This window comes from Setaria viridis, chromosome 9 (genome assembly GCF_005286985.2).
Source record: "Setaria viridis chromosome 9, Setaria_viridis_v4.0, whole genome shotgun sequence".
NCBI classification, from domain to species: Eukaryota; Viridiplantae; Streptophyta; class Magnoliopsida; order Poales; family Poaceae; genus Setaria; species Setaria viridis.
Window position 1 is genome coordinate 45,962,353 of NC_048271.2, and position 25,374 is coordinate 45,987,726.

The 25,374-nt window shown below is 46.8% G+C and overlaps 2 protein-coding genes across 3 annotated transcripts; both read right to left on the bottom strand.

Annotated features, from left to right (window-relative positions):
- Positions 1-9,245: 9,245 nt before the first annotated feature.
- LOC117836861 (uncharacterized) lies at positions 9,246-12,628 on the bottom strand. 2 transcript variants are annotated; one of them, XM_034716378.2, is made up of 2 exons: positions 11,422-12,628; positions 9,246-9,924 (listed from the first exon to the last, which is right to left on the bottom strand). In XM_034716378.2, exon 1 carries the CDS (start codon positions 12,551-12,553, stop codon positions 11,474-11,476), a length of 1,080 nt encoding a protein of 359 aa, XP_034572269.1. In that variant the 5' UTR covers positions 12,554-12,628; the 3' UTR covers positions 9,246-9,924; positions 11,422-11,473. The 2 variants fall into 2 exon arrangements, with proteins under 2 accessions (XP_034572269.1, XP_034572270.1); XM_034716379.2 differs by lacking the exon at positions 9,246-9,924 and adding an exon at positions 11,294-11,326.
- Positions 12,629-15,592: 2,964 nt separating this feature from the next.
- Positions 15,593-22,436, bottom strand: LOC117836519 (phytochrome B). The gene is made up of 4 exons (XM_034715969.2): positions 20,228-22,436; positions 18,986-19,793; positions 17,192-17,485; positions 15,593-16,242 (listed from the first exon to the last, which is right to left on the bottom strand). The coding sequence occupies exons 1-4, from the start codon at positions 22,419-22,421 to the stop codon at positions 16,020-16,022; spliced, it is 3,519 nt and encodes a 1,172-aa protein (XP_034571860.1). The 5' UTR covers positions 22,422-22,436; the 3' UTR covers positions 15,593-16,019.
- Positions 22,437-25,374: the final 2,938 nt, after the last annotated feature.

Below are 25,374 nucleotides of genomic sequence, written 5' to 3' on the forward strand. Positions count from 1 at the left end.
CATCTTTTACCGAGACTAGTTCTTTCATGTCGATTAGGGCTTGGATTTTATCTAGATTAGCCTCGATGCCCTTGGTTAATACCAAGGATCCTAGGACCTTGCCTCGTTGAATTCCAAATACACATTTTTCTGGATTCAGCTTTAAGTTTGCTGCCCTCAGATTAGCAAAGATTTCTGCGAGGTCATGAATATGATCTTTATGTTTGTCACCTTTTACCACGATATCATTTATGTAGGCTAGGATGTTTCTTCGAAGTTGTGTGCTTAGGACTATTGCTATCATTCTTGAGAAAGTTGACCTCGCATTCTTGAGCCTCTCGAGCATTCTCACAAAGCAGTATGTCTTGAATGGAGTGATGAAACTCGTCTTTTCCTCATCTTCTTTTTTCATTCGTACTTAGTGATAGCCTGAGAACATATCTACTAGTGACAGCATTTCACTATTTGCAGCGTCATCTACCACCTTGTCAACCCTTTCTAGTGGGAAGTCATCTTTTGGGCATGCCTTGTTGAGGTCAGTAAAGTCTATACACATTCTCCATTTGCTATTTTTCTTCTTGATTGGAACTGTGTTTGCCAATCATTCAGGATACATAACCGTGCGTATTACATTGGCATCAACTAGCCTTTGAACCTCTGCTTTAATAGCTTGTATCTTATCTTCTAACATTTTTTGAAGTTTCTACCTTTTGGGTTTCACGCCTTTGTTTATTTCTAACTTGTGTTCTATTATATCTCTATCAATTCCTTGTAGGTCACCTGCGGACCATGCAAAGACATCCTTGTTCTTGTTCAAGAATTCAATTAGCTATTTTTCTTCGTCGGGTTCAAGGTTGGCCCCGATGATTACAACTCTATCCAGAACATGTTCATTTAGCAGCACTCTTTTGGTTTCGCTGTCAGCACTCATTTTGACCTTTTCTTTATCTCTTTTAGGCTCGATGTATGGTGTTTTCTTTTCTGATGGCTTAGCCTCGTTGGGGCTTGCTAGGTGGTGTACATTTTTCTACCCTGGGGTTGCACCTTTTTCAATGTCCCTAGCTATTTGCTGATCGTCATAAACTTTGATGACTCCTTTCATGGCTAGGATCTTCATACACAAGAACAACTGCCTTATCACTGCATCGAACCTATTGATGAATCCCCTGCCAAAGATAGCGAAGTATGGATAGTACATTTCCACAACGTCGAATGTTATGTGTTCCATTCTGGCATTGTCTAGGTTTCCTAATGATACTGGTAGTGTGATTTTCCACAACGCTCGTAGTGGCTTTCCAGTGGAACCAAGTAGTTGCATTTCTGTTGGCTGTAGCAGGTGATGATCAATTTTTATTTCTCTGAATGTGTTTGCAAAAATGATATCTGCTGAGCTTTCATTGTCAACTAGTACTTTTCTGATTGTCCATCTTGCAAGGATAGCCTCGATCACCATTGCGTCATTATGCAAGGTTGTTTTGAGTTTGAAGTCTTCTTCCGTGAAGGAGATGGGCATATGTGCCCATTCTGGCTTAGCTGGTGGTCTCTCAGGGATGATCGAATGGACTTGTCTAAAGTAATTTTGCCTTTGTCTTTTGTTCTCAAACTCTAGTGAAGATCCACCTGCTATTGGCATGATCGTGCTGTAGGTGGGCAAGGCATTTGAATTGGTTTTTGGATTTTTGAAATCTTGCGAGGTCCCCCTATTATTGGCATTATCACGCCGTAGGTGGGTAGGGATTTGGGGTTGCTGTTTTGGGCGTTATTAGGCTCACCTTTGGGTATTTGATTGGGTAGGTTTGGTGGAGGTAGTGGTATCTCTTGTATGGGCTGAGGCGGTGCGAAGCTTGCAGTTTGCGAGGCTTGCTGTCTTTGGGATTGAAATTGTGGCGATGGTGTCGGCTTTTTATACTAGCAACCTACCGAGGGGTTACCCGAGGTAGTCGATTTGTCGGTAGGGGATCATCGGACCTGGAACTCGAAGGTAAAAGCGAGGGCACGAGACACGGGTTTATACAGGTTCGGGCCGCTAGAGTAGCGTCCCTACATCCTGTTTGGGATATTGTGTATTGCGCCCTGCGCTTGGGTGTTGAGGTATGGGGAGTTGGTCCTCTGGTTTGGTTCTGCCGATCTAGGTATCCTCGCCCTCCTTTATATACTTCAGGGCGTGGGAGTCCTAGTTGGATTACAAGGAGGAGTCCTAGTAAGAGTACACGATATGAGTCCTAGTCCGATTATAGGGTAATCCTAGTAGGAGTCCAACTTCTTCCTTCCTTGCGGGTACTAGCGATCTATCCCCGACAAACCTCCGAGCGCTTCATAGTCGAATGCAGCAGTCTTCGAGTACTTTTAAGATACTCGCCGAGTAGTCTTGGTGCTCTTCGAGTACTTTATCTGACTGAATCTTCAAAGTTTCTCAAAGCTGTCATGAGGCTATGCTTTGCTCAAAGCCTTGATCATCTTGATATTGTAGTCTTCATATATGGAGGGCCGCGAAAGTCGCACTCCATATGGAGTAGTCCCCGAGCCTTAGGTTGAATCGTAGAATCAGACTGAGGATCAAAATATTGAATCTTCATCTTTCGGCTTGAAATATCTTGGGTGTAGCTTATCAGCCCCCGAGCCTTGAATTGATTGAAAAAATCAACTCAAGGATCTTGAATCTTCACTCAAGTCATCCTCCGAGTAGTCTTGCGGTATCCAGCCCCCGAGCTTATGCGCCAGGTGAGCCATAGGAGCCATGTTGAGTAGTTATTGGCACTTAGCCCCCGAGTTGGGAACTAGTTTGTGCCTTTGGAGGTATGCTTAGCGTCTTGGAGCGTCGTCGAAGTTCGATCTGAAAGAAAAGATGCATACATTATGTAGCATTTTTGTAGGATATTGAAACTGCTGAAATTTATTCAGTGATCTGAACACTAGCCTGTTGGGTCAAGTAGTGGCAATGCTTAAAATAGGACCCGGTAAAAGTCGAGTGATTGCCTGTCACTCGCGAGTTATAGGAGTTGGTTGTTTCTCTTTCTGTTTACAACTATAAGGACAATGGACGGGGCAGGGTTTTGGTGAACTGTTTTGGTGGTCGGCTGATCGCCCCGTCTGTTTATTGAATATGTTAAGGCCCGACAGTGGTGGTGTTCGTGGTCAAGTGTTTGAAAATACTAATCTCATACCCATTATGGGATGGGGAAGCCTAGTACCTGATTGAACCTAGATGTGAGCGGTTCAATCCACTATCTCTGGAACGAAGTTCCCCTGCGGTCGCACATGGTGGCAAGAGTGGTCACAGAACGGCAGAGGCCGGGTCTGTGGAACCTTGCACTGAGGGAAGTGGGCCCGACACGGGTTAGGGAATTGATGGGGACGGCCGACACAGGAAGCGACCCTCGGTGGTGCGCGGATGTCGTGAGGTTAGGTTCACCATGCATGGTTAATGAACTCGAATCGATTCGTCTGCCTCTCACAGTTTGAGACTGCTTGATCGCTATGCTACACTAAGTAATGAAGGAGTCTGATGATGACATGGTCTTGATGTTAAGCTTATTTACACAATGTTGGATCTATGTTTGCTTAGTGTAAGTTGCCAATGTAGACTGGTTAATGAACTTAGAATCTGAGCTAAAACCTTGAAAGTAAGGACCTAACATAGTTGCTTTTGGCAAACAAAACCCCTCAGCCAAAGATCCTTGCATGTCTAGACATGGTGGAGTAGTTTTTCCCACCGGTCGGTTAAGTCTTGTTGAGCTTAGCAGCTCAGCCTTGTTGTGGCTTCTCTTTTCAGGTGAAGTTGAAACTTCAGAGCTTGCTGCTGGCACTCGGCCACCCCAGTTGCCTCCTGAGTGGACGATCGAGTGGGATCCTTCCTCGGACGGCGGGGAATGGGATCATTGATGTCCTGGATGGCCTCACCAGGGACGTCCGACCCCGACGAGTCGCTTCCCCTTTGTTTTTACCTTCTGTTGACTTCTTTCAAACCTTGTAAAACTCTAATTTCAACCAGTGTGTAATGAATGGTTAATTTAAAAGTGGATCTATTGTATTCTCTGGAACCACTCTCCTTCGGGTGAGTTTTGCTAACTCGGTCCTGATAAGTGGTTAAATCTGAGGAAATCCGACGGCACATCGAGTTAACTTGATTAAGGCATGAGGATCGCGTGTTAAGCAACTTAATCATGCTTTAGTTGAGTTAATCCGAGGTGTTCCGCCAAAGTGTAGTCTAAGTAGTCGTCGGCGACTTGATGCAGCCGGGCATAGTAGCCGGGCTCACGTACACCTCCTGTGTGCGTCAAGCGAATCGGAGTAGCTGGACTCACGTACATCTCCTGTGTGCATCAAGCGAAGAACTTGAAGTGCATTGGTAGCTTCTTTTTTGTGCATGTAGTTGAATTTCACCAAATTTGCTTTCACGGAAAAGGATGAGCCGTATGGAACATCTATCTCTGCCTCGATCCGCACATGGGTGTAACAGACGTTTATTCACAAGGCTCTGTAATGTGCCATGATGCTTGAGTAGTTCTCTGACAGGGAGCAAAGCACATTGTGTGCAATGCTTGAGTAGTTCTGCATGTGCCGCGATTTTGGAATCTGACGGGACAGATGCAATTCGGAAACCAATTGGAATCGGAATCCGACCGTGACATGATCTCGTTGTCGCGGCACAATACAGAGCCGTAGTCCACCTTGGACCTCGAGTGAAAGAATTTCATTGGTTAGCTGATCGACTTGGATGCGAAGTTCAGGAAGTTGATTTCATGGCAGCGCGACGAAACCAGACGAAGCCCACGGCCAGGACGGCAGTGTTGCTATGCCGAATATATTGATCTTGATGATAGAGGGTCCTTCAAACTCGCCCGATGATCTCGACAATCACCCCTACCGAGGGGGTACCCGAGGTAGTCGATTTGTTGGTGGGGGATCGTCGGACCTGGAACTTGAAGGTAAAAGCGAGAGCACAAGACACGGGTTTATACAGGTTCGGGCCGTCAGAGTAGCGTCCCTACGTCCTGTTTGGGATATTGTGTATTGCGCCCTGCGCTTGGGTGTTGAGGTATGAGGAGTTGATCCTCTGGTTTGGTTCTATCGATTTAGGTACCCTCGCCCTCCTTTATATACTCCAAGGGGCGGGAGTGCTAGTTGGATTACAAGGAGGAGTCCTAGTAAGAGTACACGGTATGAGTCCTAGTCGGATTACAGGGGAATCCTAGTAGGAGTCCAACTTCTTCCTTCCTTGTGGGTACTGGGGATCTATCCCCGATAGATGGTTGCCACACCATGGTGGGTTGGTAGTTAAAGGAAGGATTGGTAAATAGATTTGTGAGGTTAGTTGTATGGGCAGCATTGAGGTTCATTTGTGGATAGACTTGGCAGTATGGTTGTTGTGGCAAAAAAGAGGTGTGATGGATGGTTTTCGACGCTGTTGCTGCTCTTTTTTCTTCAACTATCCTTTCAAAAGTTCTTTTTTGTTTCTGGGCAGAAGTCAGTCGTGTGATCCAATTGTTTGCCATGAAATGTACAATAGAACATTTGAGGTTGGTTGTTATGATTGTGTGGCCTCAAAGGTCCTCAAACTCGACCCCTCCCCCTGCCAGAGTGACTACCTCTTTGCCTATTGCCATAACTTGTTTGTTGTTGCTGCTGGGGTTGTCTATTGTGATTTTGACTTTGTTGTTGTGAGGGTTGTGCACACTCGATCGGTAGTGCATGTTGAGCTGGATATGGTTGTTGATGTTGCGCGAAATTGTATTTTGGGATTTGCCAATTCTGATGTTTTTGAGCTTGCCATTCGCGGTTTCTCTCCATTAGCCTTTTTCTATGGTACTCATCTGATCTGCAGTATTTTTCCAACTCGGCGAATAAGGCTTCCATGGTTTTGAGTTTTTCTCTTGTTAGGTGCGAAGCTGTCGGGCCTAATGTTAGCCCTTTGATGTAAGCTGCTATGGCTACGCTTTCTTCCACATCTGGAGTTTATGAATTTAATTGTACGAATCTTTTGACATAATTGGATAGGGGTTCTTTGTCTCTTTGGATGCAGTGAAACAAGTCACTCGAGTCTGTTGTTGCACGATGGAAGTCTTGGAAGTTTTGTATTAGCTTTATTTTGAGATCTATCAAATGTATACTGATTGCGGTGGTAGTAGTGAGTATCAGTTCAGTGTTGCACCCTCGCAGGCTATGATTAGGGACTTTGCTAAGACAACATCATCTCCTCCAGCTGATGCTACTGCAGCTTCATAGCTCATGAGGAACTGACAAGGGTCATTTTGCCCATTGAACTTAGGCAGTGAAACTGTCTTGTAGGTTGGAGGCCATAGAGTTGTTTGAAGGCCTATGGACAATGGAGAGCTTTGTTCGATTGCTACATAGGTGCCTGTCATCACTAGCACGTTGTGCCTAGTGAGGTTAGGATTTGCTTGCGGGATGCTTGCTTTGTTCACGACATACTACTGTCTCGAGGGTGGTGGTTGTGTTTGCGGTTGTGGTGGCGTGTTTTGTAAGTATTGTAGTTTATCCAATTTCTCTTGCAATTCTGCCAATTGTTGTTTTGCTATTTTTCAGGTCGCTAGGTGATGGGCTTCTAGCTCTTAAGCAAATCTTTCTTTTTCTTGTTTTAGAGTCTTGAATTGTCTTAGCACTAAGGCCAATTCCTTTTCTGCTGCTTCGAGTAAATCGTTTCTTGTGCTTGTCTTCGGCTGTGCTTAGTTTGTTGCTTCCGCCTGGGCTCTTTTTCTCTCGCTTCTTGTTCGTAAGTTAGCCTCGACTCTCTTTAACTTTTTTATGGTATTTGTGTCATCTTGACCAGCAGGGACATGTCTTTTCTCTTAAGCCGCAGGGTTCTCTCTTTCACCCTCGGCGGCCTCCTATGGTACGGTCTTCTTCTTCTTCGTTTGTGGCATCGTGGGTTGTTTTGTGGCTGAGAACACGGTAGGCGCCCTGTTGGTCTCAAAGGAATTTGACACCAAACAGATTTAAAGTTACAATGGGAACAATATTCGCAACTGGAAAAACTGAACTCCCTTTACAACGGGTAGGGCTCCCCGATCCATGATCTACTTTACAATCCAAAAATATCTTTACTGAACCACTACATTCCTAGGATATGCCGTACATAAAGGTCCTTGAAGGAAATATGTACAAATTGAACTCTTCCACGTGGTCACGTTTCTCATGCCTTCCGCCATCTAACCTTGAGACTTCATCTTCATTTTAAGTTGATCGTCTAGCCTCGAGGCTTCATCCGCGATCTGAGACGAACGCCTAGTCTCGAGGCGCCTGCTTCGTTGAGTCTTCTTGAGAGATCTTAACCTCGCATAGTTCTTCTCCGAGCATCATTCCTAAGTAAATAGTAAAAAGATAAAAGCTCAGTGTCAGGAACTGACTCCGAACACTCGAGGGTTAACCCAATGGGAGTTAGCCATTATTGTTGTCGGTCACTGCCCTCGAGTCCTTCCAGGAGTAGAGGTGATGCAAGGATACGAGATTTACTATTAGAGGTGCCTCTATAGAGCGTGCGAGGTTAAAGGGGTTCTGCTTTCCTTGACGCCGCCGCGCAACTTGCGAGGTTAGTTTTGAGACCTGCTAACGATGTTGGAGGGTAACTGAGTTTACTTCTCGGTTTGGAACTCGCAAGGCTAGAAAGGCTCCGCGCCTCCTTATATTTGACGTAGAACTTGCAAGGTCAAAGGATTTCTTATGCTGTGGACGGCGCTCGAGGGTGTTTAGATTTTGGCGATCCCAACACAAGTAAAAGAGACCGGCGGCGGCTTTACATTTTTACTTGCATTTGTGTTCTACGCAGCCAGGTGTGCATCAGCAATTGAATCCGCATATGGAGCTGTAAATGAACATGACCTGCAGCCCCAAAAATGCTTGCCCCTCTCGCGTAAGAATTGAACTGTGGCCACAAACTCCTGTCCCCATTTCCTTGCTTCCCCATTTCCACAGGAAGAGAAGAGCCACAGCAACAGGGTATAGCGCAGTTAGTTTCCATTGATTAATTTCATGGTGAGAGCGACATGACTCGAGATCGATCGAGAACTCTAGCAGCAGGTAGCAGTAACCATACAGATGCTCGTCGCCACCTAACAAGCAATGACAACCGATCGGAGTCCTGCGTGTGCAGAGGAGCACCTGCTCTGATCGGTAAGCCGTTTGTGTCAAGAATGACCTGATACGCCTGCCATGTGAGATGTTCCAAGGCAGTATCGTTCACCGCCCCTGTCAGCTGCTCGATCGATCGTACAACGAAGTTGCCGTCGGGTCGCTGCCGGTCGGAAAAGCGGCGAGCACCGACGTTCGCCGGACGGTCTGAATTCAACACGGATTCGATGGAGAGAGGTGGGGAGTTCAATGGTTCAAAGAGGCATTTGTTCTCGTTCGCGCGTCTGCTTGTAAAAAGCCAACGACAAAATTGAGTTCAAACCAATGTGGGATCAGTCGATCCAGTGGCGGATTCAGGAATGGGACAAAGGGGTGCTACGTGCTGGCGTTGGGCATTGGAGGCTAGGCCAATGGACAGGAACTCAAGAAGAGAGATTCAAACAGTTAAATCAAAGAGCAATTACCTTATATGCTAGTCTAACGTGTGAGCTTAATACATACTAGTGCTCATAGTATTTTTGGGCAAGGGGGTGCTACAGCGCCCCCAGCACGGGTGCAGCTCCACCCCTGAGTCGATCCGATGTCGGTTACACGAAATAAAAAACACGCACGCAAAGCGATTGTGATATGGCGTGTCTAACTGCCGATTGGGGATATACTGGAGCACAATGGGACACGTTTAATGCGCTCCGTTCAGCCTAACAACCGATTCTTCTGCTGCTATGAACTGTAGGTACGCTGAAGGACTGCATGCTGCTGCTATCTGGTTGTGCTATAGCTGCTTAATCTGACCGAGTTGGTGAGTGATGACACGCTCTGTCTAGAGATCGATCAAAACAGAGGTTACCCTGCATGCACGTAGGCAGTCCATAAAATAGTACAGAGTACATAAATCGCTGCACATACACAACCTTGGATATGGCGTGTACAAAATAATGAGAAATTAAGGCTATGTTTGGTTGGACTGTGAGCGGTGGAAAAACTGTTGTGGGCTATTAGCTATGAAAAAGCTGCTGTGAGCTGTCAGCTGTGAAAAATTAGAAAACCGTTTTGGTTGAAACAGCTGTGAAACTGTAGGTTTGGCAAGAAAAGTTTGTAATGCCCCTGGAAGGTTTGAGGGACGGTTGCTATGCAAATTGATCGTAAAACACTGTGTTGTTCACTGAATCACATATAAATTACCATTTTAGAAAGGAAAATTTTATTTTTTTTAAGTTTTGCTTCAACCATTACCATATGGTCCACATGAATACAAAGATAACATTGACAAAAGATAAATTAAGGAACAATTCTACTGACGCTTGAACAACTCCTTTTCATACTCCCTCTTAAACAAATCGAACCTTCCTTCATTTGGAAACCTCCTTTCACGATCAAGAAGGTGGTTGTGTGCATTAGAGCAGTTTTTTCTTGCACTCCACAATCTTTCACCATCTTCTTGGCCTCTAAAATGCTTGGGACTGGATTGGTTGGAGGAGCTGATGAAGCTTCAACACTTGAGGATATCTTATCTGCTGCAGTTTCTATCTTCAAATATGTGTTCTTGTACAGTTGAAAGAATGAGCTCTTTTTTCATCCTTTCTTCAATAGAACTAGAGTATTCCTTGTGTTTCTTCTTCCCTGGCTTTGATTTCTTCAAAGCAACCAGCTTCACATCATCAATGTCTTGAGTTTTTTTACCTCACTCACATCGTCATCACCTGACTCATCAGAGGATATATCTCCAGGGCAGGAAGCACTAGCACCACTGACATGTATCTTATCAAACAATATATGCAGATCATCAAGGTGCTTCGGACCTTATTTTCTGAACCTCACATGGTTGCATTTGATACCTTTCTTAAGATTATTGCACCTCTGAAATTAAATGAAACAAAGGGTTAATTAGCAAGTAACACTTTATGAAAGCATTAAAAATGATTAATGAAAAAATGACAGTAAAGGGCTTATAGCTAGGTGTTCATCCCAACATTCTTTAGAGCACTCAACAGTCGCTTTGCCTCATTCCATTCAAGCCCAGTTGCACTATTCTTCAACTCCATGAACCATGTATATTCCTTTTTCATATTGTCCCGCTCGTTCTTCAATTATTTCTTTGTTAGCTTCGGACCAGTTTTTTCTTCATGCTTAGATATAATATTTTTCCAACCAATCCTTTTGAAAAATCCCAATGGCCTATTTCCAGCTTCTATCTCTCCTTTACAGATATCAATGAAATGCCTCACATTGGCATCACACCAATCTGCCTTATCAGTCATTCTTGAATCAAGCACAAAAAGTAATTTGTCATTCATTTTTGTTTAGTAATCAAGCATGCTAAACATCTATGTACCAATCTGACTTCATCACATACTGATGTTCTCAATCTCCATAGACACTCAGGCACAACAACCACTATTCGCTACACAAATGGAACAATTGCAACACAAATCAAATGATTGCTACATGAATCAAATGATTACTGCTCAAATCCAATCGATTTTGGTCATTAAGAGGAAGGGAGGAATTGATTTGGGTCACTTACAGATCTCCTGGGAGGAGGAGGGCGGAGGGAAGATGCAGGGGCGTTGGTGTGCGGGGGTCGGTGCCGCCAGACACCACGTGGAGGAAAACCGAGGGCCGCCGGCCAAGGGTGCTGCCGGGCAATATCGTCGCCGCCGGCCACACCTGCTACACGCGTGCGCCTGGGAGGAGGACCGAGGGAGGTGGACACGGGCACTGGGGTGGACAGGGGCGTAGGCGCCTGGGAGGAGGAGGGCGGAGGGAGGCTGGAGGGGGCAGCTACCACCATCGGCTAAACCCTAGTTGCGGCCTAGAGAGCGTCGCGGAGGGTAACGAGGGAGAGAGAGATAAGCGAGCCAGAGGGAGGGGGTGATAGGAGAAAAGAAAATCGAACTGGTACGCTCATAAAGGATGGTAAGATGGGTAATTTCGTGGAAGTGTTGCCCCTCACAGCGGGTAAATGCAGGGGGGAGTGGCTATAAGATTTGTATAGAGGAAAAAGTAGCTTTTCTTTGAAGTCAAGTGTATGGGGTTACCCCTTTGGTTGGCTTTCATCTTTTCTTGAAAGCCTAAACACTTTGAAAGCCCAACCAAAGGGACCTAAGATCATGTCATTCCTACCCAAACAATGTACATTGGAATCTGTGCCATTCCTCGTAACATCTGTCCGGAACACCGGAAAGGCAACAGTTTGCACAGACACTAGACATCAGGCTCCAAAACATGAAATCACAAATAGAAGAACCGATCTTTATTCCTTTACAAAGATGATGAATAAGCAATTGTAAGCACACGATAAAAAGACTATAAAGTTCAATTAAACATACAAACATAAGCTTCGGTCATACATACTTAGTATTCATCTGCATCACACTTCCTCTTCAAGGGTCCATACATTGATGCATCACCAATGACCACCACCGATGCCACCTCCACCGCCGAAACCTCCACCACCTCCACCGCCCAAGCCAGCACCTCCTCCAGAACCTTTGCCGAACCCTCCCCCGACACCGCCTCCGCCGCCCAAGCCACCACCACCTCCAGCACCACTGCCAAACCCTCCTCCAGCACCACCTCCTGCTCCACCAGCAGCACCGAAACCCCCACCGCTACCTCCACCAAGGCCTCCACCAAAACCTTTGCCTCCCCCGAAGCCACCACCTACTCCAGAGCCGCCACCACCTCCAAAACCCCCACCTCCACCAACACCGCCACCAGCTCCACCTCCCAGTCCACCACCAGCACCGCCTCCAAGACCGCTGCCTCCACCAAGACCACCTCCAGCTCCACCTCCCAGTCCACCACCAGCACCGCCTCCAAGACCGCTGCCTCCACCAAGACCACCTCCAGCTCCACCTCCCAGTCCACCACCAGTACCGCCTCCAAGACCGCTGCCTCCACCAAGACCACCTCCAGCTCCACCTCCCAATCCACCACCAGCACCGCCACCAAGGCCGCCACCACCACCAAGGCCTCCTCCAGCACCACCACCGAGGCCTCCTCCAGCACCACCGCCTAGGCCACCACCGGCACCGGCACCTCCGCCGAGGCCACCTCCGGCTCCACCTCCTAGTCCACCACCGCTACCGAAGCCGCCTCCTGCTCCACCACCAAGGCCGCCGCCATGTCCAAGCCCTTCGCCAAGCCCGCCACCCGCTCCGCCACCACCACCAAACCCACCTCCTCCACCAAGACCACTCCCCACGCCTAGACCTCCACCTTTTCCACCTCCAAACCCTCCACCAAGACCTCCTCCATGGCCGAGCCCTCCTCCAAACCCACCACCCGCGCCGCCGCCTCCTCCAAGCCCACCACCTCCACCAAGCCCAGAACCACCACCAAAACCAGCACCTCCACCGAAACCACCACCGCCGCCCAAATTCTGGGTCTCAAGGAACCGCGCCTCTACGACCACCCCGAGGACCAGCGCCACGGCCAATGCTGCGAGCGCCGAGCCCCGCACACGCCTCGCCGCCCTCCCCATGAGACACTGATGAAGTAAATCGAGCTGTTGCTGCAGATGTGAACTGTGATGCTCGGAGCGAAGGACGCCGCATGCTTATATAGCGGAGCTAAGGTAACCCGCCGATGGATCAAGTGGAGCGAGTGGGCAGTGGAGAAAGGTAGCAGACTGCATGTGTACGTGAGTCAATGCAGGTGGTTGGAGACTAGGCTAGCTTATCAAAAGTCACGTCTCAACTGTCACGGCCTCAGCTTCCAAAGGCAGCCAGCTAAGGAGATGAGACGCGCTGATCGAGCACGAGAAGGAAGAAGCCTGTCATGGGCATGCAGCGAGGGGCAGGGGCGCTGAGCACGAGCATGCATGGGCGTTCGCAGCGAGCCAGCTGATGTGGTTGGTGAGCTGTGGCTCTCTGGTGAGCAGGCGGTGCGCGCGGAGCAGCGGAACAGGGGGCGCCGGTGCATTTATGTTCACGCGCTTGGCCGGGCGGGCGCCGGCCGCTCAACCAACTGAGAACTGACGAGCGGGATCGAGCGGGCGCCGGTGCGCGAGGGCAGATACACGTTACAATGTTGGAGGTGGATACGGTTGCGCCCATCGGCCCATGCCACTGTGCCTGCAGCCGCGGCGCTTTTCGTAAGCCGCAGACGCGCGCGCGGTCGCTGCGGTTTTTATCTAGCTGTGCGCCTGTGCGTCTGTGCCTGTGCGCGCGCGGTGCGCCGTGGTAACAAAGGGGAAAGAGGAAAGGGAAAGCTCTCCTGCCGTGATCGTATTTCTACCCGGCACCGGCAGTGGCAGTTGCACGCACGCACGGCCGGCCGGCCCACCGCGCACGGTAAGTGCGTGCTTGTGCTGAGCCGTGAGTGAGCTGCTGGTACGGTGTGACTTGCCGGCTTGCCGCTTTTGCATTACTGGCGTGGAGCCGTGGAGGTTCGGAATGCGCACGAATCTCAGAGAAAAAAACGGACCTGTTCGCTTCAGCTTATTCAGCCGGCTTATCAGCCACCAAACAGTATTTTCCTCTCACAACAAATCAGCCGTTTCAACTTTTCAGCCGGTTTATAAGCTGAAGCGAACAGGACCGTAACAACGTTGAATCTGACGGAGGGATACATAAGTTTGCTTTCTCTGGCCGGTAACGGCTAGCTGCCTGCCCGCTTATGTACAGCCAAGCGTATAGATCGTAGGTGAGAGAATTGTAGGTAGCCAGAAAAGATCTGTATGGCTTTGAACCGCGGGTTGGAGTGTCATCCTGTGCCATGGTCTATTGAACAGTAAAATTACGAGTAGTCTGCTTGCAGGGTCTTTAGCCATGATAGCGCATTACTGGATATTACATACTCACCATGTTACTCTTAATCAGAGCTTCGTTTTTAATTAATGGGCTGTCATGTAAGTAAAAATTGATGATATTACATCAAATTAATGAATAATGAGAACGAGATTAACTAATTTCATATAGATAGTTGAACACTCTTTTCAATTTTTGAAAATCCTCCGTCCTTCATGGTAGCAATAGGTTTTTATTAATGTGATTGTACAACTAATAATCATCACGTGATAATTAAGTATCACTACATGCCTATGAAAAATATTTTGAAATTATACATTGGAGATGATAATTTCATTATGCAACATACTACTACTCTGATTATATATAGTTGTCTTGGGAACACAATGAAACACGCCAAGCTGATGAGATCGGAAACGTGCTCTGGCCGGACCCAAACAAGCATACCCACGGATAGGTCGAACCCACCGCCATCAATGAGATGCGAAGACCACGACCTACGGGCGCCAAGTCGAAAGGCGCCGCTGCGCCAGGAATCATGCATGCAAAGGCGAAGTGTCAACCAGACCATGCATGGAAGCAGGCAAGCAGCGGCATGAGCTGCACGCAGAGAAAAAAGGTACACCGTGTGCCCTATACACGCAGACGCAGCAGCATTTAATCTCGCCACATGCAGCTGCCGCAAACCCTTGCAATTGCATAGTTGCACGATAGGATGGATGCAGATGAACGCACAGATATGATTGTCATCAAGTGTACAGTACTATACTCCTACTCGAGTACAGTGTGTACCAGTATAATGTTAGTGCCATGCATATATGCCTTGTAGTCAAACATCACACTGTAGCGAATCTTGAGTTCTCTAGCTTTCGCTCATTCGCACGTGGTTGAGTCATCCAAGGGCGGCAAAAGAAATGGCTGTAGGATGCACGATCGATGCACGTTTAGCAAATTAAATTGATCAAATGGAGTCCTGCAAATGCATATGTAGACTCCTCTTTAGTAGCCAAATAACGTAACGCGCCGTATAGTACCCACCTGTATTTTCAGGAGCAAGCTTAAGTTTGATCTCTCGTAGGCTTTGCCAGACAATCGTATACTCGTATGAAGAGGTTCGGATCGCTTGCCTGAAATGGCCAACCCTCCCATGCATAAGATCACGAATTCAGGGCGGCAGTGACAAGCGAGATTCGAAATGCATGCTGCCGCCTGCCGGTGACACCACGCCCCGTTAGGTCGTTACGAACTGGAGGTGCATGGAGCCTCGACCCTCGGACTCGGAGATGAATGATGAACCGTGCGCTTTGTATCCACCGGGCTGGTCTCTTCCCTCGACCTCCGACTACATACCGAAAGCCATCGATAGACCGTTAGCAATGTAAAAGCTATAGCAACCCCAAGTCCCCAGCCCAATTCTCACTGGAAAGCTCGCGTCTATAACACACCAGCGCAAACGATTCATGGCGACACAGCCCACCGCAGATCTGGTAAGCACAACTGCACAGTCTGATAGGGCCGGCAATCTCCACAAAGCGGCCGCAACCTCGGAACGGAACGGCTGCCACTCTCAACAAGGCACAAACACGCCATTCCCATTCGGCATTCGCATGCAACCTGCCTGAGCTTCCGGTGCCTGCACATTGCACAAACGCCTCAGGCCTCAGGGTTTGTCAAGGAGTGTTGACCACTTGACTTGTTTAAACAGCACATGTTCCACAACAGATGAATTCGAGGTTTCAAGTATATGTTCTTTTAGGAGAAGAATGCAAAAATTCCAAGGAAACCAAATGCTCGATTAAGTGCAGTAGGCCTGGGAAGGCCTGCAAAATACAACCGTTGGAGTTGATACAGCTCCTTATGCATAGTACACGACAGATTATATACATATAAGCTAATAACAACTTATGTACTACGTGGAGCCGGTCATGGGTCTACCCTAAGTGCCACATTTGCCGCCTGTATACATTACTAGCCTGCATGAACTCTGATCTTTGGACATCCGGACTTAAAGTGGCGCACCGGAAACAGCCTCTTCAAAGACACCGAGAATAACAGGACTCGCCATGGGAGCTCTGATGTGCTTCATCCGAGTCGTATTGGTTTCCAGGCTTCTCGTAGATTAGGTTCCTTCTTATCAGGGGAGCTCAGGTCACCTCGTTGACCGAGCAGTTGGGTAAAGTCAGCGCTGAGCTTAACGTATCAACTGATTTCTCTCCTAGCTGCTGGCCGAGGTTGGGGCAGCTCGAGGACGATGAGGAAGAAACTCCGCTCGGACTCCCTAATGTATTGGACTTCACCACCCATTAATTTGAGGATCTTCCTGCATGTGCTTAGCCCAATGCCTTCATGGGTTGACCAGCGAGAATTGCTGAACATATCCTGTACGATGTCAGGGGGAAGGCCCTCGCCAGGACAGGCAAACCTACAGAAATACAAAGTTAAAAAGAAAATCACTTAGTTCCATTTATTAGTGCTCCCAAGTCCCATTGGAGGCATTCAGTTTTCCATTGTTGTTACCATTTGGAAGCTAGTGTTTCAGTCGAATCATCTAACAAATGTAGAATGTTAAAATAACATGAGTTAAAGAAAAGGCAACCACTTTTGCCCAAGTTGAGTCAGAACACTAAAATTCATCTAATAAAACCAGATGCATGGCACAATTTCATGTGACAGTTTTGAACTTCAATAGCTAAGGTTCTCGGTTCTCAGTTTTTCTCACCAATGTTCCATGGTAGGTAGCAACTTCAGTATCTAAGAGACCACCAAAAGAACAAGTCAAATAGATATAAATTTGCACTGGCCTAGGCTAATCTAAATATTGTTCTGTACCTAAGAAAGTAATCATTTTTAGTTGGTATAACCTACAGTCAAGGTGTCTGCTATTTCAGAGGAATTAAAAATATATATATTAGTTGGACAGTGGTAGATTACACACTTGCACCCTGTTTGGATGTGGGGTATAGGTACGAGAATCTTATAATTTAGTTTTAAATTGAAAAATTGTATTTATTAGGGATTTGAGTCCAAAACCTCTTCCAAACAGTCGGTGATAATACCTCAGCAAAGATAAATTTTCTCATTCTTTTGGTTCTGTGCAAACTAGATGTGATCTAGAGCACTGGATGTAACTTAAGTTAACGCAACTGAGTCAACATAAGGGGAAAAAAACACCGCATGATACAAACAAGAAAATTCTGTCAAACTCATCATGACCGTATATTTGAAGAAAGGTACCACACCACATGCAACCAACCAGCTAAGAATTGAAGTAATCCTGTTACTTGTTTCCTACCAAATTCCTTGAAGAAACCCATTCTTGAAGGGGGGAAATCATTTATGATAAATTGACAATCAAAGAGTAAGCAGCTAACCTGAACATGAAAAGCGCTGTATTTGTTCCGTCAGAATTTTGTTTTACATTTGGTCTGACTTGTATTTCTACCCAGCCATTTTCCGCTGGAGCAAACTGCACCATGCTTAGCAAGAATTCAGACAAAACTTGTTGAATTCTATATTGATCACCATATGCTGATGCATCCTTGATTTCATCAGGGATATCCCGAATAAGCTGTATATCCCTCTCTCTCAACAATATCATTGCTTGGCTGACAACAGCATTCATGACACTTCCAAGAGAAAATTCACCTTTCTCAAGCACCAAAGAGCTGTTACATAAAGAGAAACAAAATTAGCAATTTTTCAGCTAATCAATTGTGGAAATGCTAATAGTAATAGCAGTTAAAACTTAAGAGCAATGTTAAAGAGTGTCTTAGGTTACGAAGAATTTACATCAAGCAAATAACACAGCAATAAAACTATGTGATAGTGTAATTAGCTTCTAACTGATATCTTGTTAAGTTTGCGTTTGGACTTTGCAAAACGACAAGCAACTGTTTTTGTGCCTGCCTTAAGTTAATGACTTTCTCAGGTAAAAGCGGTGCACACTCATCATACGTAGATAAGATGGATGGAGCTGATCAAGTGTAAGTCAATCAGAAGGGATTCTGAATTTCTGTGCAGGCAAACGAAATCATCTCCAAATAAGTTATGGAGTTCATCAAACAAGACTACGGGCAAAGGCATTTTAGACAAAGCTGCTTCAAGTTTGGTGATGTTCCCTAGAATGTGGTAAGGGCTGTAAGGCTATCAGTTCATAAGACAATTCCAATTCTAACAAATTTCCATGATATGACATTTAAAGTGCAAAGGTTCACAATCCTTAGCAATCAGTACGAATATTGGTAAGCAGAAAACCAAAGTGTGCACCTATCAGACATGTATAGCCTTGTGTTGTACACATGTCGTACGTACACATTATATTCTTCTATATCAAGCCGCCTTGCCTATATATATGAAAGCTCACCCCTCCCTCCACATTTTGTCTATAACAAATTAGCCTTTTAAATATAATCTTGACTCGTTCAGTATCATAGTAATTAGTGCATGTACTGCTATATTATTCACACTATCCTAAAAAAATAGGCAAAAGGATACCAGTTTCACCAGTTCCTTTGGAAACTGTACAAACCATCAATTTCTGACGTTGTACCAGTTGAGTAGCCATATCCTGTCAACCACTAGTTAGTAATAACAGCCATAATGACATACTTACAGCCAGAAACGCATCACATCACTATTCAGTAAGTTGGTACTTAGTTTAAAATAAAAGATGGTTTTCATGAACACCAATGCTGCTTTTGAAGTAAGCAATCTGGACTGCCTTCATCTTTGCAATGGCATAACTACAATATGCAGTGTTCTACCATGAAATGCTTGCTGACCTTAGACATTTTCAGATAGTTGCCAAAGCAAGAGAAGCAGTCCACAGATGCCATCAACGATAATACGAAAGTGTCTTAAAGGGTAATAAAAAAATAATCTTCGTCTAATGTTGGCAATAACTTAGGCGTGAGGGACATTTACTCAAAGAAGCTGCAAAGACAGCAGAACATAACTGTGAGTCTGATGACTGATGAACTTCTCTGATTCCTATTATGATTTTGTACCTCTACAGTCTACAGACAATATTAGTGCCACTGATACTCAGACTCAGATAATGGTTACTCTTGGGCACAGGTGAAACAAACGTAAATGAATCAAATGTATTCATTCAATGCAAATATTAGAGCATGTGTGAGTGAAAAGGGTAAGATTAGAATGCTTACCCATCCTCAATACTTTGGAGACTGGCGTCCTTTACAATCTTGGACATCTGTTTCTCACAAGCAGAGCTAGTTTCAAGGAACTGCCTCTGGTCATCATTTAAATCAGTCATCTGCAACAGAGAGTTGGTAAATCGGATGCCACTAAGAGGATTCTTTATCTCCTGGCAAATATAGGCCAATTCTTTCATCCTTGCATAACACTTCTTTTCTTGTTGTCTCTGAATCTCAAAGGCTTGCTGTAATTCGGCGCTTGCAATCTGCAAGAAACAAAAGGCCCCAATGGACTTACTATCCGTTTTGCTCCTTGTGTTGGCAGTCAATAAGGCCTGCACATACTTTCCATTCTTGTCGAAAAATGAAAAAGGGAACTTCTCATAATCGTCTCCTCCTATAGCATTGTGAAGGACAACCATGAACTTTGTCAATGCATCTGGGCCCTTAAGTCGACAAATATTTCCAAATACCTCTCCAATAAGAAGCTTACCAACAACTTCACTTCTCGACCATCCTGTAAGTTTTTCCATGGCTGTGTTCCATTCTGAACAACAAGTATTCTCATCTGACGCAAAAATTGGGGGTATCAGAGGATTTGGATTGTGTACAATAGCTTTGTAATCCCCTTGTATGTTGACAAATTTATCCATGACCACCTTTTGTCCTGTGACATCTTGTCCAACAAAACAGACACCAACAATATTTTTTGTGTAATCTCTACTGGAACAAGCATTGACAATAACAAATATTGGTCCCTTTGATTGCTCTGGCCCAAATGTCTTCAGCTTTATCTCCACATTTTTGTCTTCCTCACCTGTATGAGCAACAAGTTCATAAATCAGGGCTCACTCTGGTAAAAGTTGATGCACTAACTTTTCACATCTGAGCATGCCTGTCTACTAGTTCTAAGCACTGGTTCTAAGATGCTTCAGTGAAAATGGTTGAGAAGATTTAATGATAGTCTCTAAGTGGCCCCCATTTTCTATACTTAGTTATTCATGCTATGCCTATGCAAAGAAGTAAGCCTAAGAAACTGAGTACATCTATTTTCAAGGAGTATATATACCATATATTTCGATACTTGGCCAACAAAATATGTACATCATATTCGTACACTACTGTTATGTTATATACGTCAAGAGATTACAACCAAGAAGAGATAATCTTTTCCTTGACCGCACTGGGAAATTCCCGGAAACATAGCATAAAAGCAGTAGCAATTATATAAGAAAGACAAATGAGATATACCTCTTAAAGCTCGCGAGAGTAACTTTTCGACTATCTCCTCAGATTCCTTGAAGATAAGATCATTTACCAGTGATTTGCCCATAGCCTCCTCAACTGAAAGGCCTGTCAACTCGGCAATCTTTGCATTCCAACCATTTATACATCCATCAGTATCTACTGCAAATATAGGGACTGTTGCTGTCTCTATCAACCGGACCATCTCTCTTGCTACGGAGCTAAGCTCATTTATACCCCGCAATTCTAGCTCCCCAAGCTGAACTTGTCCATTGATAATGGCTTTTGAGTTACTAGTGCCCTCCGCAACATCTCTGAAGGAGTCGCGCAATATGAGCTGCAAGGAATGTATTGCATCCATTTCTGCATTCTCCCATGGTAGGCTTCTGCTTTTAACTACTTCAAGAAATGCCTTGAATGATGACCGCGGGTGCATCCTCTGACCATCATCCTTATCCTCTGGGTGATGCTTCGCACCACCCCATTTGATTTCCTTAGCTGTGTGTGACCGGAACCAAAACAAGTAATCACTTGGCGTAATATAGGCTACTGCCATTCCACACACGGCATCACCTAATGCAGCAGCACCATGGTAGCCTGCATCAGCCAGGCTATCTGTGCTGAGGCCTGTTGAGTCCCCATGACACACTGTCAACCACTCGATAATATCCTTAATTTGAGACTCAGTGGGAGTGACACCCAATGGATAGTACTTCCCATGATAATAAAGTGCAGCCCCATCGCACTTCACAAGGTCCATGATGCTAGGGCTCTGTGTGACAATGCCAGTTGGCGAATCACGCAGTAACATGTCACACAACAGCGTTTGTGTTCGCAAAATGTGCTTCTCCGATAGCTGGTGCGCAAGCTGCAACTCCATGTTGAGTTGCAGCCCAAAGGCCTGCATGAGAAACTCACAAGCATACCTCAATGGAAAAGGGATAAACCGTGGCGATGTATGGTGGCACACAACCAACCCCCACAACTTCATTGCCGATGAGATGCCGCCGCGCGTTGTTTGCTCATCGTCACCACCACTGCTAATGATGACCGCCATAACAAGTGATGCAATGGAACCCATGTTCGCCATGTACTGCGCATGGCACCCGTGTGGGGCGCGCAGCGTAGAGCCAACCAAACACAGAGGCTGTGACAGCCCAGGATCTTGAATGACTCTCACCGGCGTGGCATGACAATCGGCAATCATTCGCACCCGGTTCTGTCGGAACAGGAAGCGGGACGCCTGGGGGATATCTGTGGCGGGATAATGCAACCCGAGGTACGGCTCAAGGTTATCGCGCCGGCACTCAGCAACAACTTCCCCGTGCTCGTCTTCATGGAACCTGTACACCATGACACGATCGTAACCCGTGAGCTCGCGGACGTGCTCCACGACAGTGTCGCAGAGCAGCTTGACGTCCCCGCCGGGTAGCGCCTGAAGGCGGGAGATGGCGCGGACCGCGAGTTTCTGGGACTGGACTGCACCGGCGATGGAGAGCGCGGGGTCCTCGGTGCGGGCGGGCTCGAGGTCGATGACGACGCCGATGTCGATGCGGTGGAGGATGGCGTAGAACGGCTTGGCAGAGACCCTGGAGTGGATCCATAGCGGGTTGAGCAGCGAGATCTCGCGCGCAGCGAAGGCGCCCTCCATGAGGACCGCGGACGAGGGGGAGAAGAGGAGGCGCGCGTCGGCACCCAGGGAGACAGGGGGCGGCGCCGCGGAGTCGAGCGAGGGGACGGAGTGGTGCGGCGACAGGTCGAGCAGGTCGGCGGCGTTCTCGGAGAAGGCGAGGAGGCGGAAGGAGGAGTCGTCGGCGACGGCGAGCGTGCAGCCGAAGGGCTGGATGTGGCCGCCGCGCTGGATGCGGGAAAGGTAGGCGGCGATCTGCTGCTCGGAGGACGGGGTGGGCGGCGCGCGCAGCGACTGGGAGTAGTCGAAGCTGCGGCCCGACGCGCCCGACTGCTCGAACACCGCGTGGAGGCGCGCGTCCAGGTTGTACTGAGCCACGGCCTTGGAGACCGACTCCGTGGCCGCTGTGGCCGCGCCGCCCCCGCCGCCACCTCCTCCCCCTCCCCCGCCCGCGCGGGACGTGCTCCCGCCCGACGACTGCGAGTGGTGGTGGTGGTGCGCGTGACGCGGCGCCGCGGGCCGCGCGGAGGAGGGGGAGCGCGTGGGCGTGGCGCGGCTGCCCGACGCCATGGCGAGGGGGAGGGGGGGGGAGGCCTGGGGCTCTGGATTAGGGGGCCCCGTCCGTCCTCTTGTGCGCTCGCCTCGTCGGCTCGGCCGGGGGTTCGTCCGATTGCTTGCTTCGCCGCTCCGGGCTGCGCTTATTGAGTCACGAGGATAAAAAAGAGATGTGGGGGCAGGTACAGTGGAGGAAGGATATTACGCGCAAGGCGATGAGCCGATGACGACGGCATGGCAGAGAAAGGGATGGGTAGTGGGGGGGATCGGGGCAGGGTTCAGGTTTGGATTGCGGGGGACGACGACGAGCTCCAGCTGAAGTGGCTGACTGGCTGTGGATACTTTCACCCTCGAAGCTTTTTCTCTTTTTATACTTTTTTAGCGAGGAAACCGGGAGTTATCTCTTGTCTCTTTATTGAAAAAAACAACATCGATCAGCATTGGCGCATGAATTTGGGTGATGCTACTTGTCAAACGCATGAATTTTGAGATCCTATCGACTAGCATCAACCATCAGATGCAACATCATCCGTCTAGATCAATTCCTACATTGTTCGTTGTCTTTAACCATCGGCTCCTCTAAGATGAAGGGGGAAAAATAAAGAATACACAAACATTTTCTTTGTCCTATTAGGCACATCTAGCAATATAGTCGATTGTTAAGCTACGAGAATTATTCGCAAAATATAGTTGCACAGCTGATGCATGGGTAAGCATGTGTCTTAGGTGCATTGCAAGTATTATGTTCTTCCTTAATACAATGGTACCTAGATTTCTTGCTTATATATTCGACGAAGAAGAGAGTGTGACAGCTTAAAATCTTGGTAGCGATTTGGTTGTTCTGCTCCACACAAGAAGCTGAAGAATGCTATTGAACATGATCCATCAGGCACTACCACCATCGAATCCATTCTCATTCTTCGCCATCGCGTGGGGAGCAAAAAAAAAAGCTTTCTTCTTCCCTCCCCTTTCCCTGTTTCACTCTGATTTGCCTCTCTCCACCTAGTCTCCGTTGCACTTCTCTGCCTATGCTGCCCACTCTCCACAGGCCCCATGTAGCCGCCCCCCCCCCTCCCCCGCACAGCTACACCCAAGTATAGACTATGTGGATCTTGGAGTTTTTCAGCCTCCCTTCTGACACCCTCCTCTTCCTCCGTTGCGGTAATCTCCCGCGGCTCAACTCTCCCTATCGTAGAGACCTCTTGTGGCTCATCCTCTTCATTTGCTGCTATCAAGCATGAGGTAGTGCTATTAGCGAGCAGTACCGAACATTTAGGGTAAACAATCGTAGTGGAACTAGTAGGGCTAGAGTTAGTGGAGCTATTTTGTAAAGAGAAAAGTCCTATTTTCACCCTTCACCTATAGTAGAAAGTCTGATTTTCACCCTATAACTACAAAACCAGATAGAGAGGATCATTGAATTGTCAAAAAACAGGCAATAGTTTCAAGAGTGATTGCATTTTCTAGAAATTTAAAAAGTTTGGATTTAATTAAAAAATTTATAAACTGATCCATTCCAAATTAGAAAAATATCAAATTGGTGCCAAAAAATTTGTGAAAAATGTAACCCAGCTGTTGGTGTTCTCTCTGTCCTTAGTTGAATCTTAGTTGTCCATTGTTGACGGCAGTTAGCACGCCAATTTGTGAACCACAAGCGCACGGATCATCGTAGCTTTTCTCTCAGAGTATTCCATCCAAGGTTTATCAATCCGTGGATCGCCAGCGAACTGGCTGGGATTTTCCATCTAATCTAACGGATCTAATCCTAACATGAAGCATAGATTGCATATGAAGGATAACCTTAATGTAAAGATTGGTAGATCACATCCACATATATATATATATATATATATATATATATATATATATATATATATATATATATGATATAACACCACCAAGGATAGCAAGAGCCTATCATCTTCTCGTTGTAGTCTAGCCAAAGCGGTAACCAACCTATGTAACACCTTGATAAAGAGTCATTTCTCAGAACGGCGGCTCGCAAGCGGCCTACTTTCTCATGGTCGTCACTGCGAGGTGCGTGTTGATGCCTCCAGTTTCCAAAGCTTTACCTCAAACGACTCCCACAATACTCGCCATCGGTCCTACTCAACATTACACAATCATTCAGTTTTTTCCCTCCCACATGCTGTCACCACACAAGGGTAATTACACCGACTTCCTACGCACTACTAAGATGTATCCGCAAGATATAGACTAATCACCACGATTACATCTATTCCTACTAAGAATATATGCTAGCTAGACATGTGAGAATAAGCATGCATCATAGTAGATCAAAGCACAAGATTAGATTTATATCACCGTCATGTGTGCATAGGCCCTGATGAATACAAGGCTTGGCTCCTAAACTCCACCATGGCTTCACCGTGCAGGGACGACCATGGCGGCTAGGGTTTGCCCTAAGCCATCTCCTAGACAACTCTAAAGACTTGCGGTGGCCCTCAGCTCTCTGTGGTGCATGCCCTTGGTTTCATCGAGTTCTGGTGGATGGATGATGTGTGTTGATGAATTTTGGGCATACTTAAAGTCTGGAAGACGCGTGGCTGAAATAGGAAGGCGAGGGGAGCAAGGAAAGCCCCAAGCCGGCCTGGCCCTTCCTTTTATCACCTCACATCCAATTTCGTCACCAAATCTCCTCTGATGTTCTGGAAGCTTATTTTTGTATGCATGTGGGCCTAGTACGTCGATAATTTCGGGATGAGATTGATCTTTGACAACTTTTCAAATCTCTGCTTGATCTTCTTTGATTCCTCTTTGATCCTGAAGTGATACTTGACATATCTTCACAATCTTAGTCCTTAAGTAATCTTGGAGGAGTGCTTGCCAAAAATGAGCATCGGAGGGGGCCAGAAGACCCCTGGCCGATCGGTTTGGGCTTCACCAGGCCTATTTAGCCTGGGCTTTAAGCCTGCTAGCCTTCGTCTTTGATAGGTTCGTTGGTTGT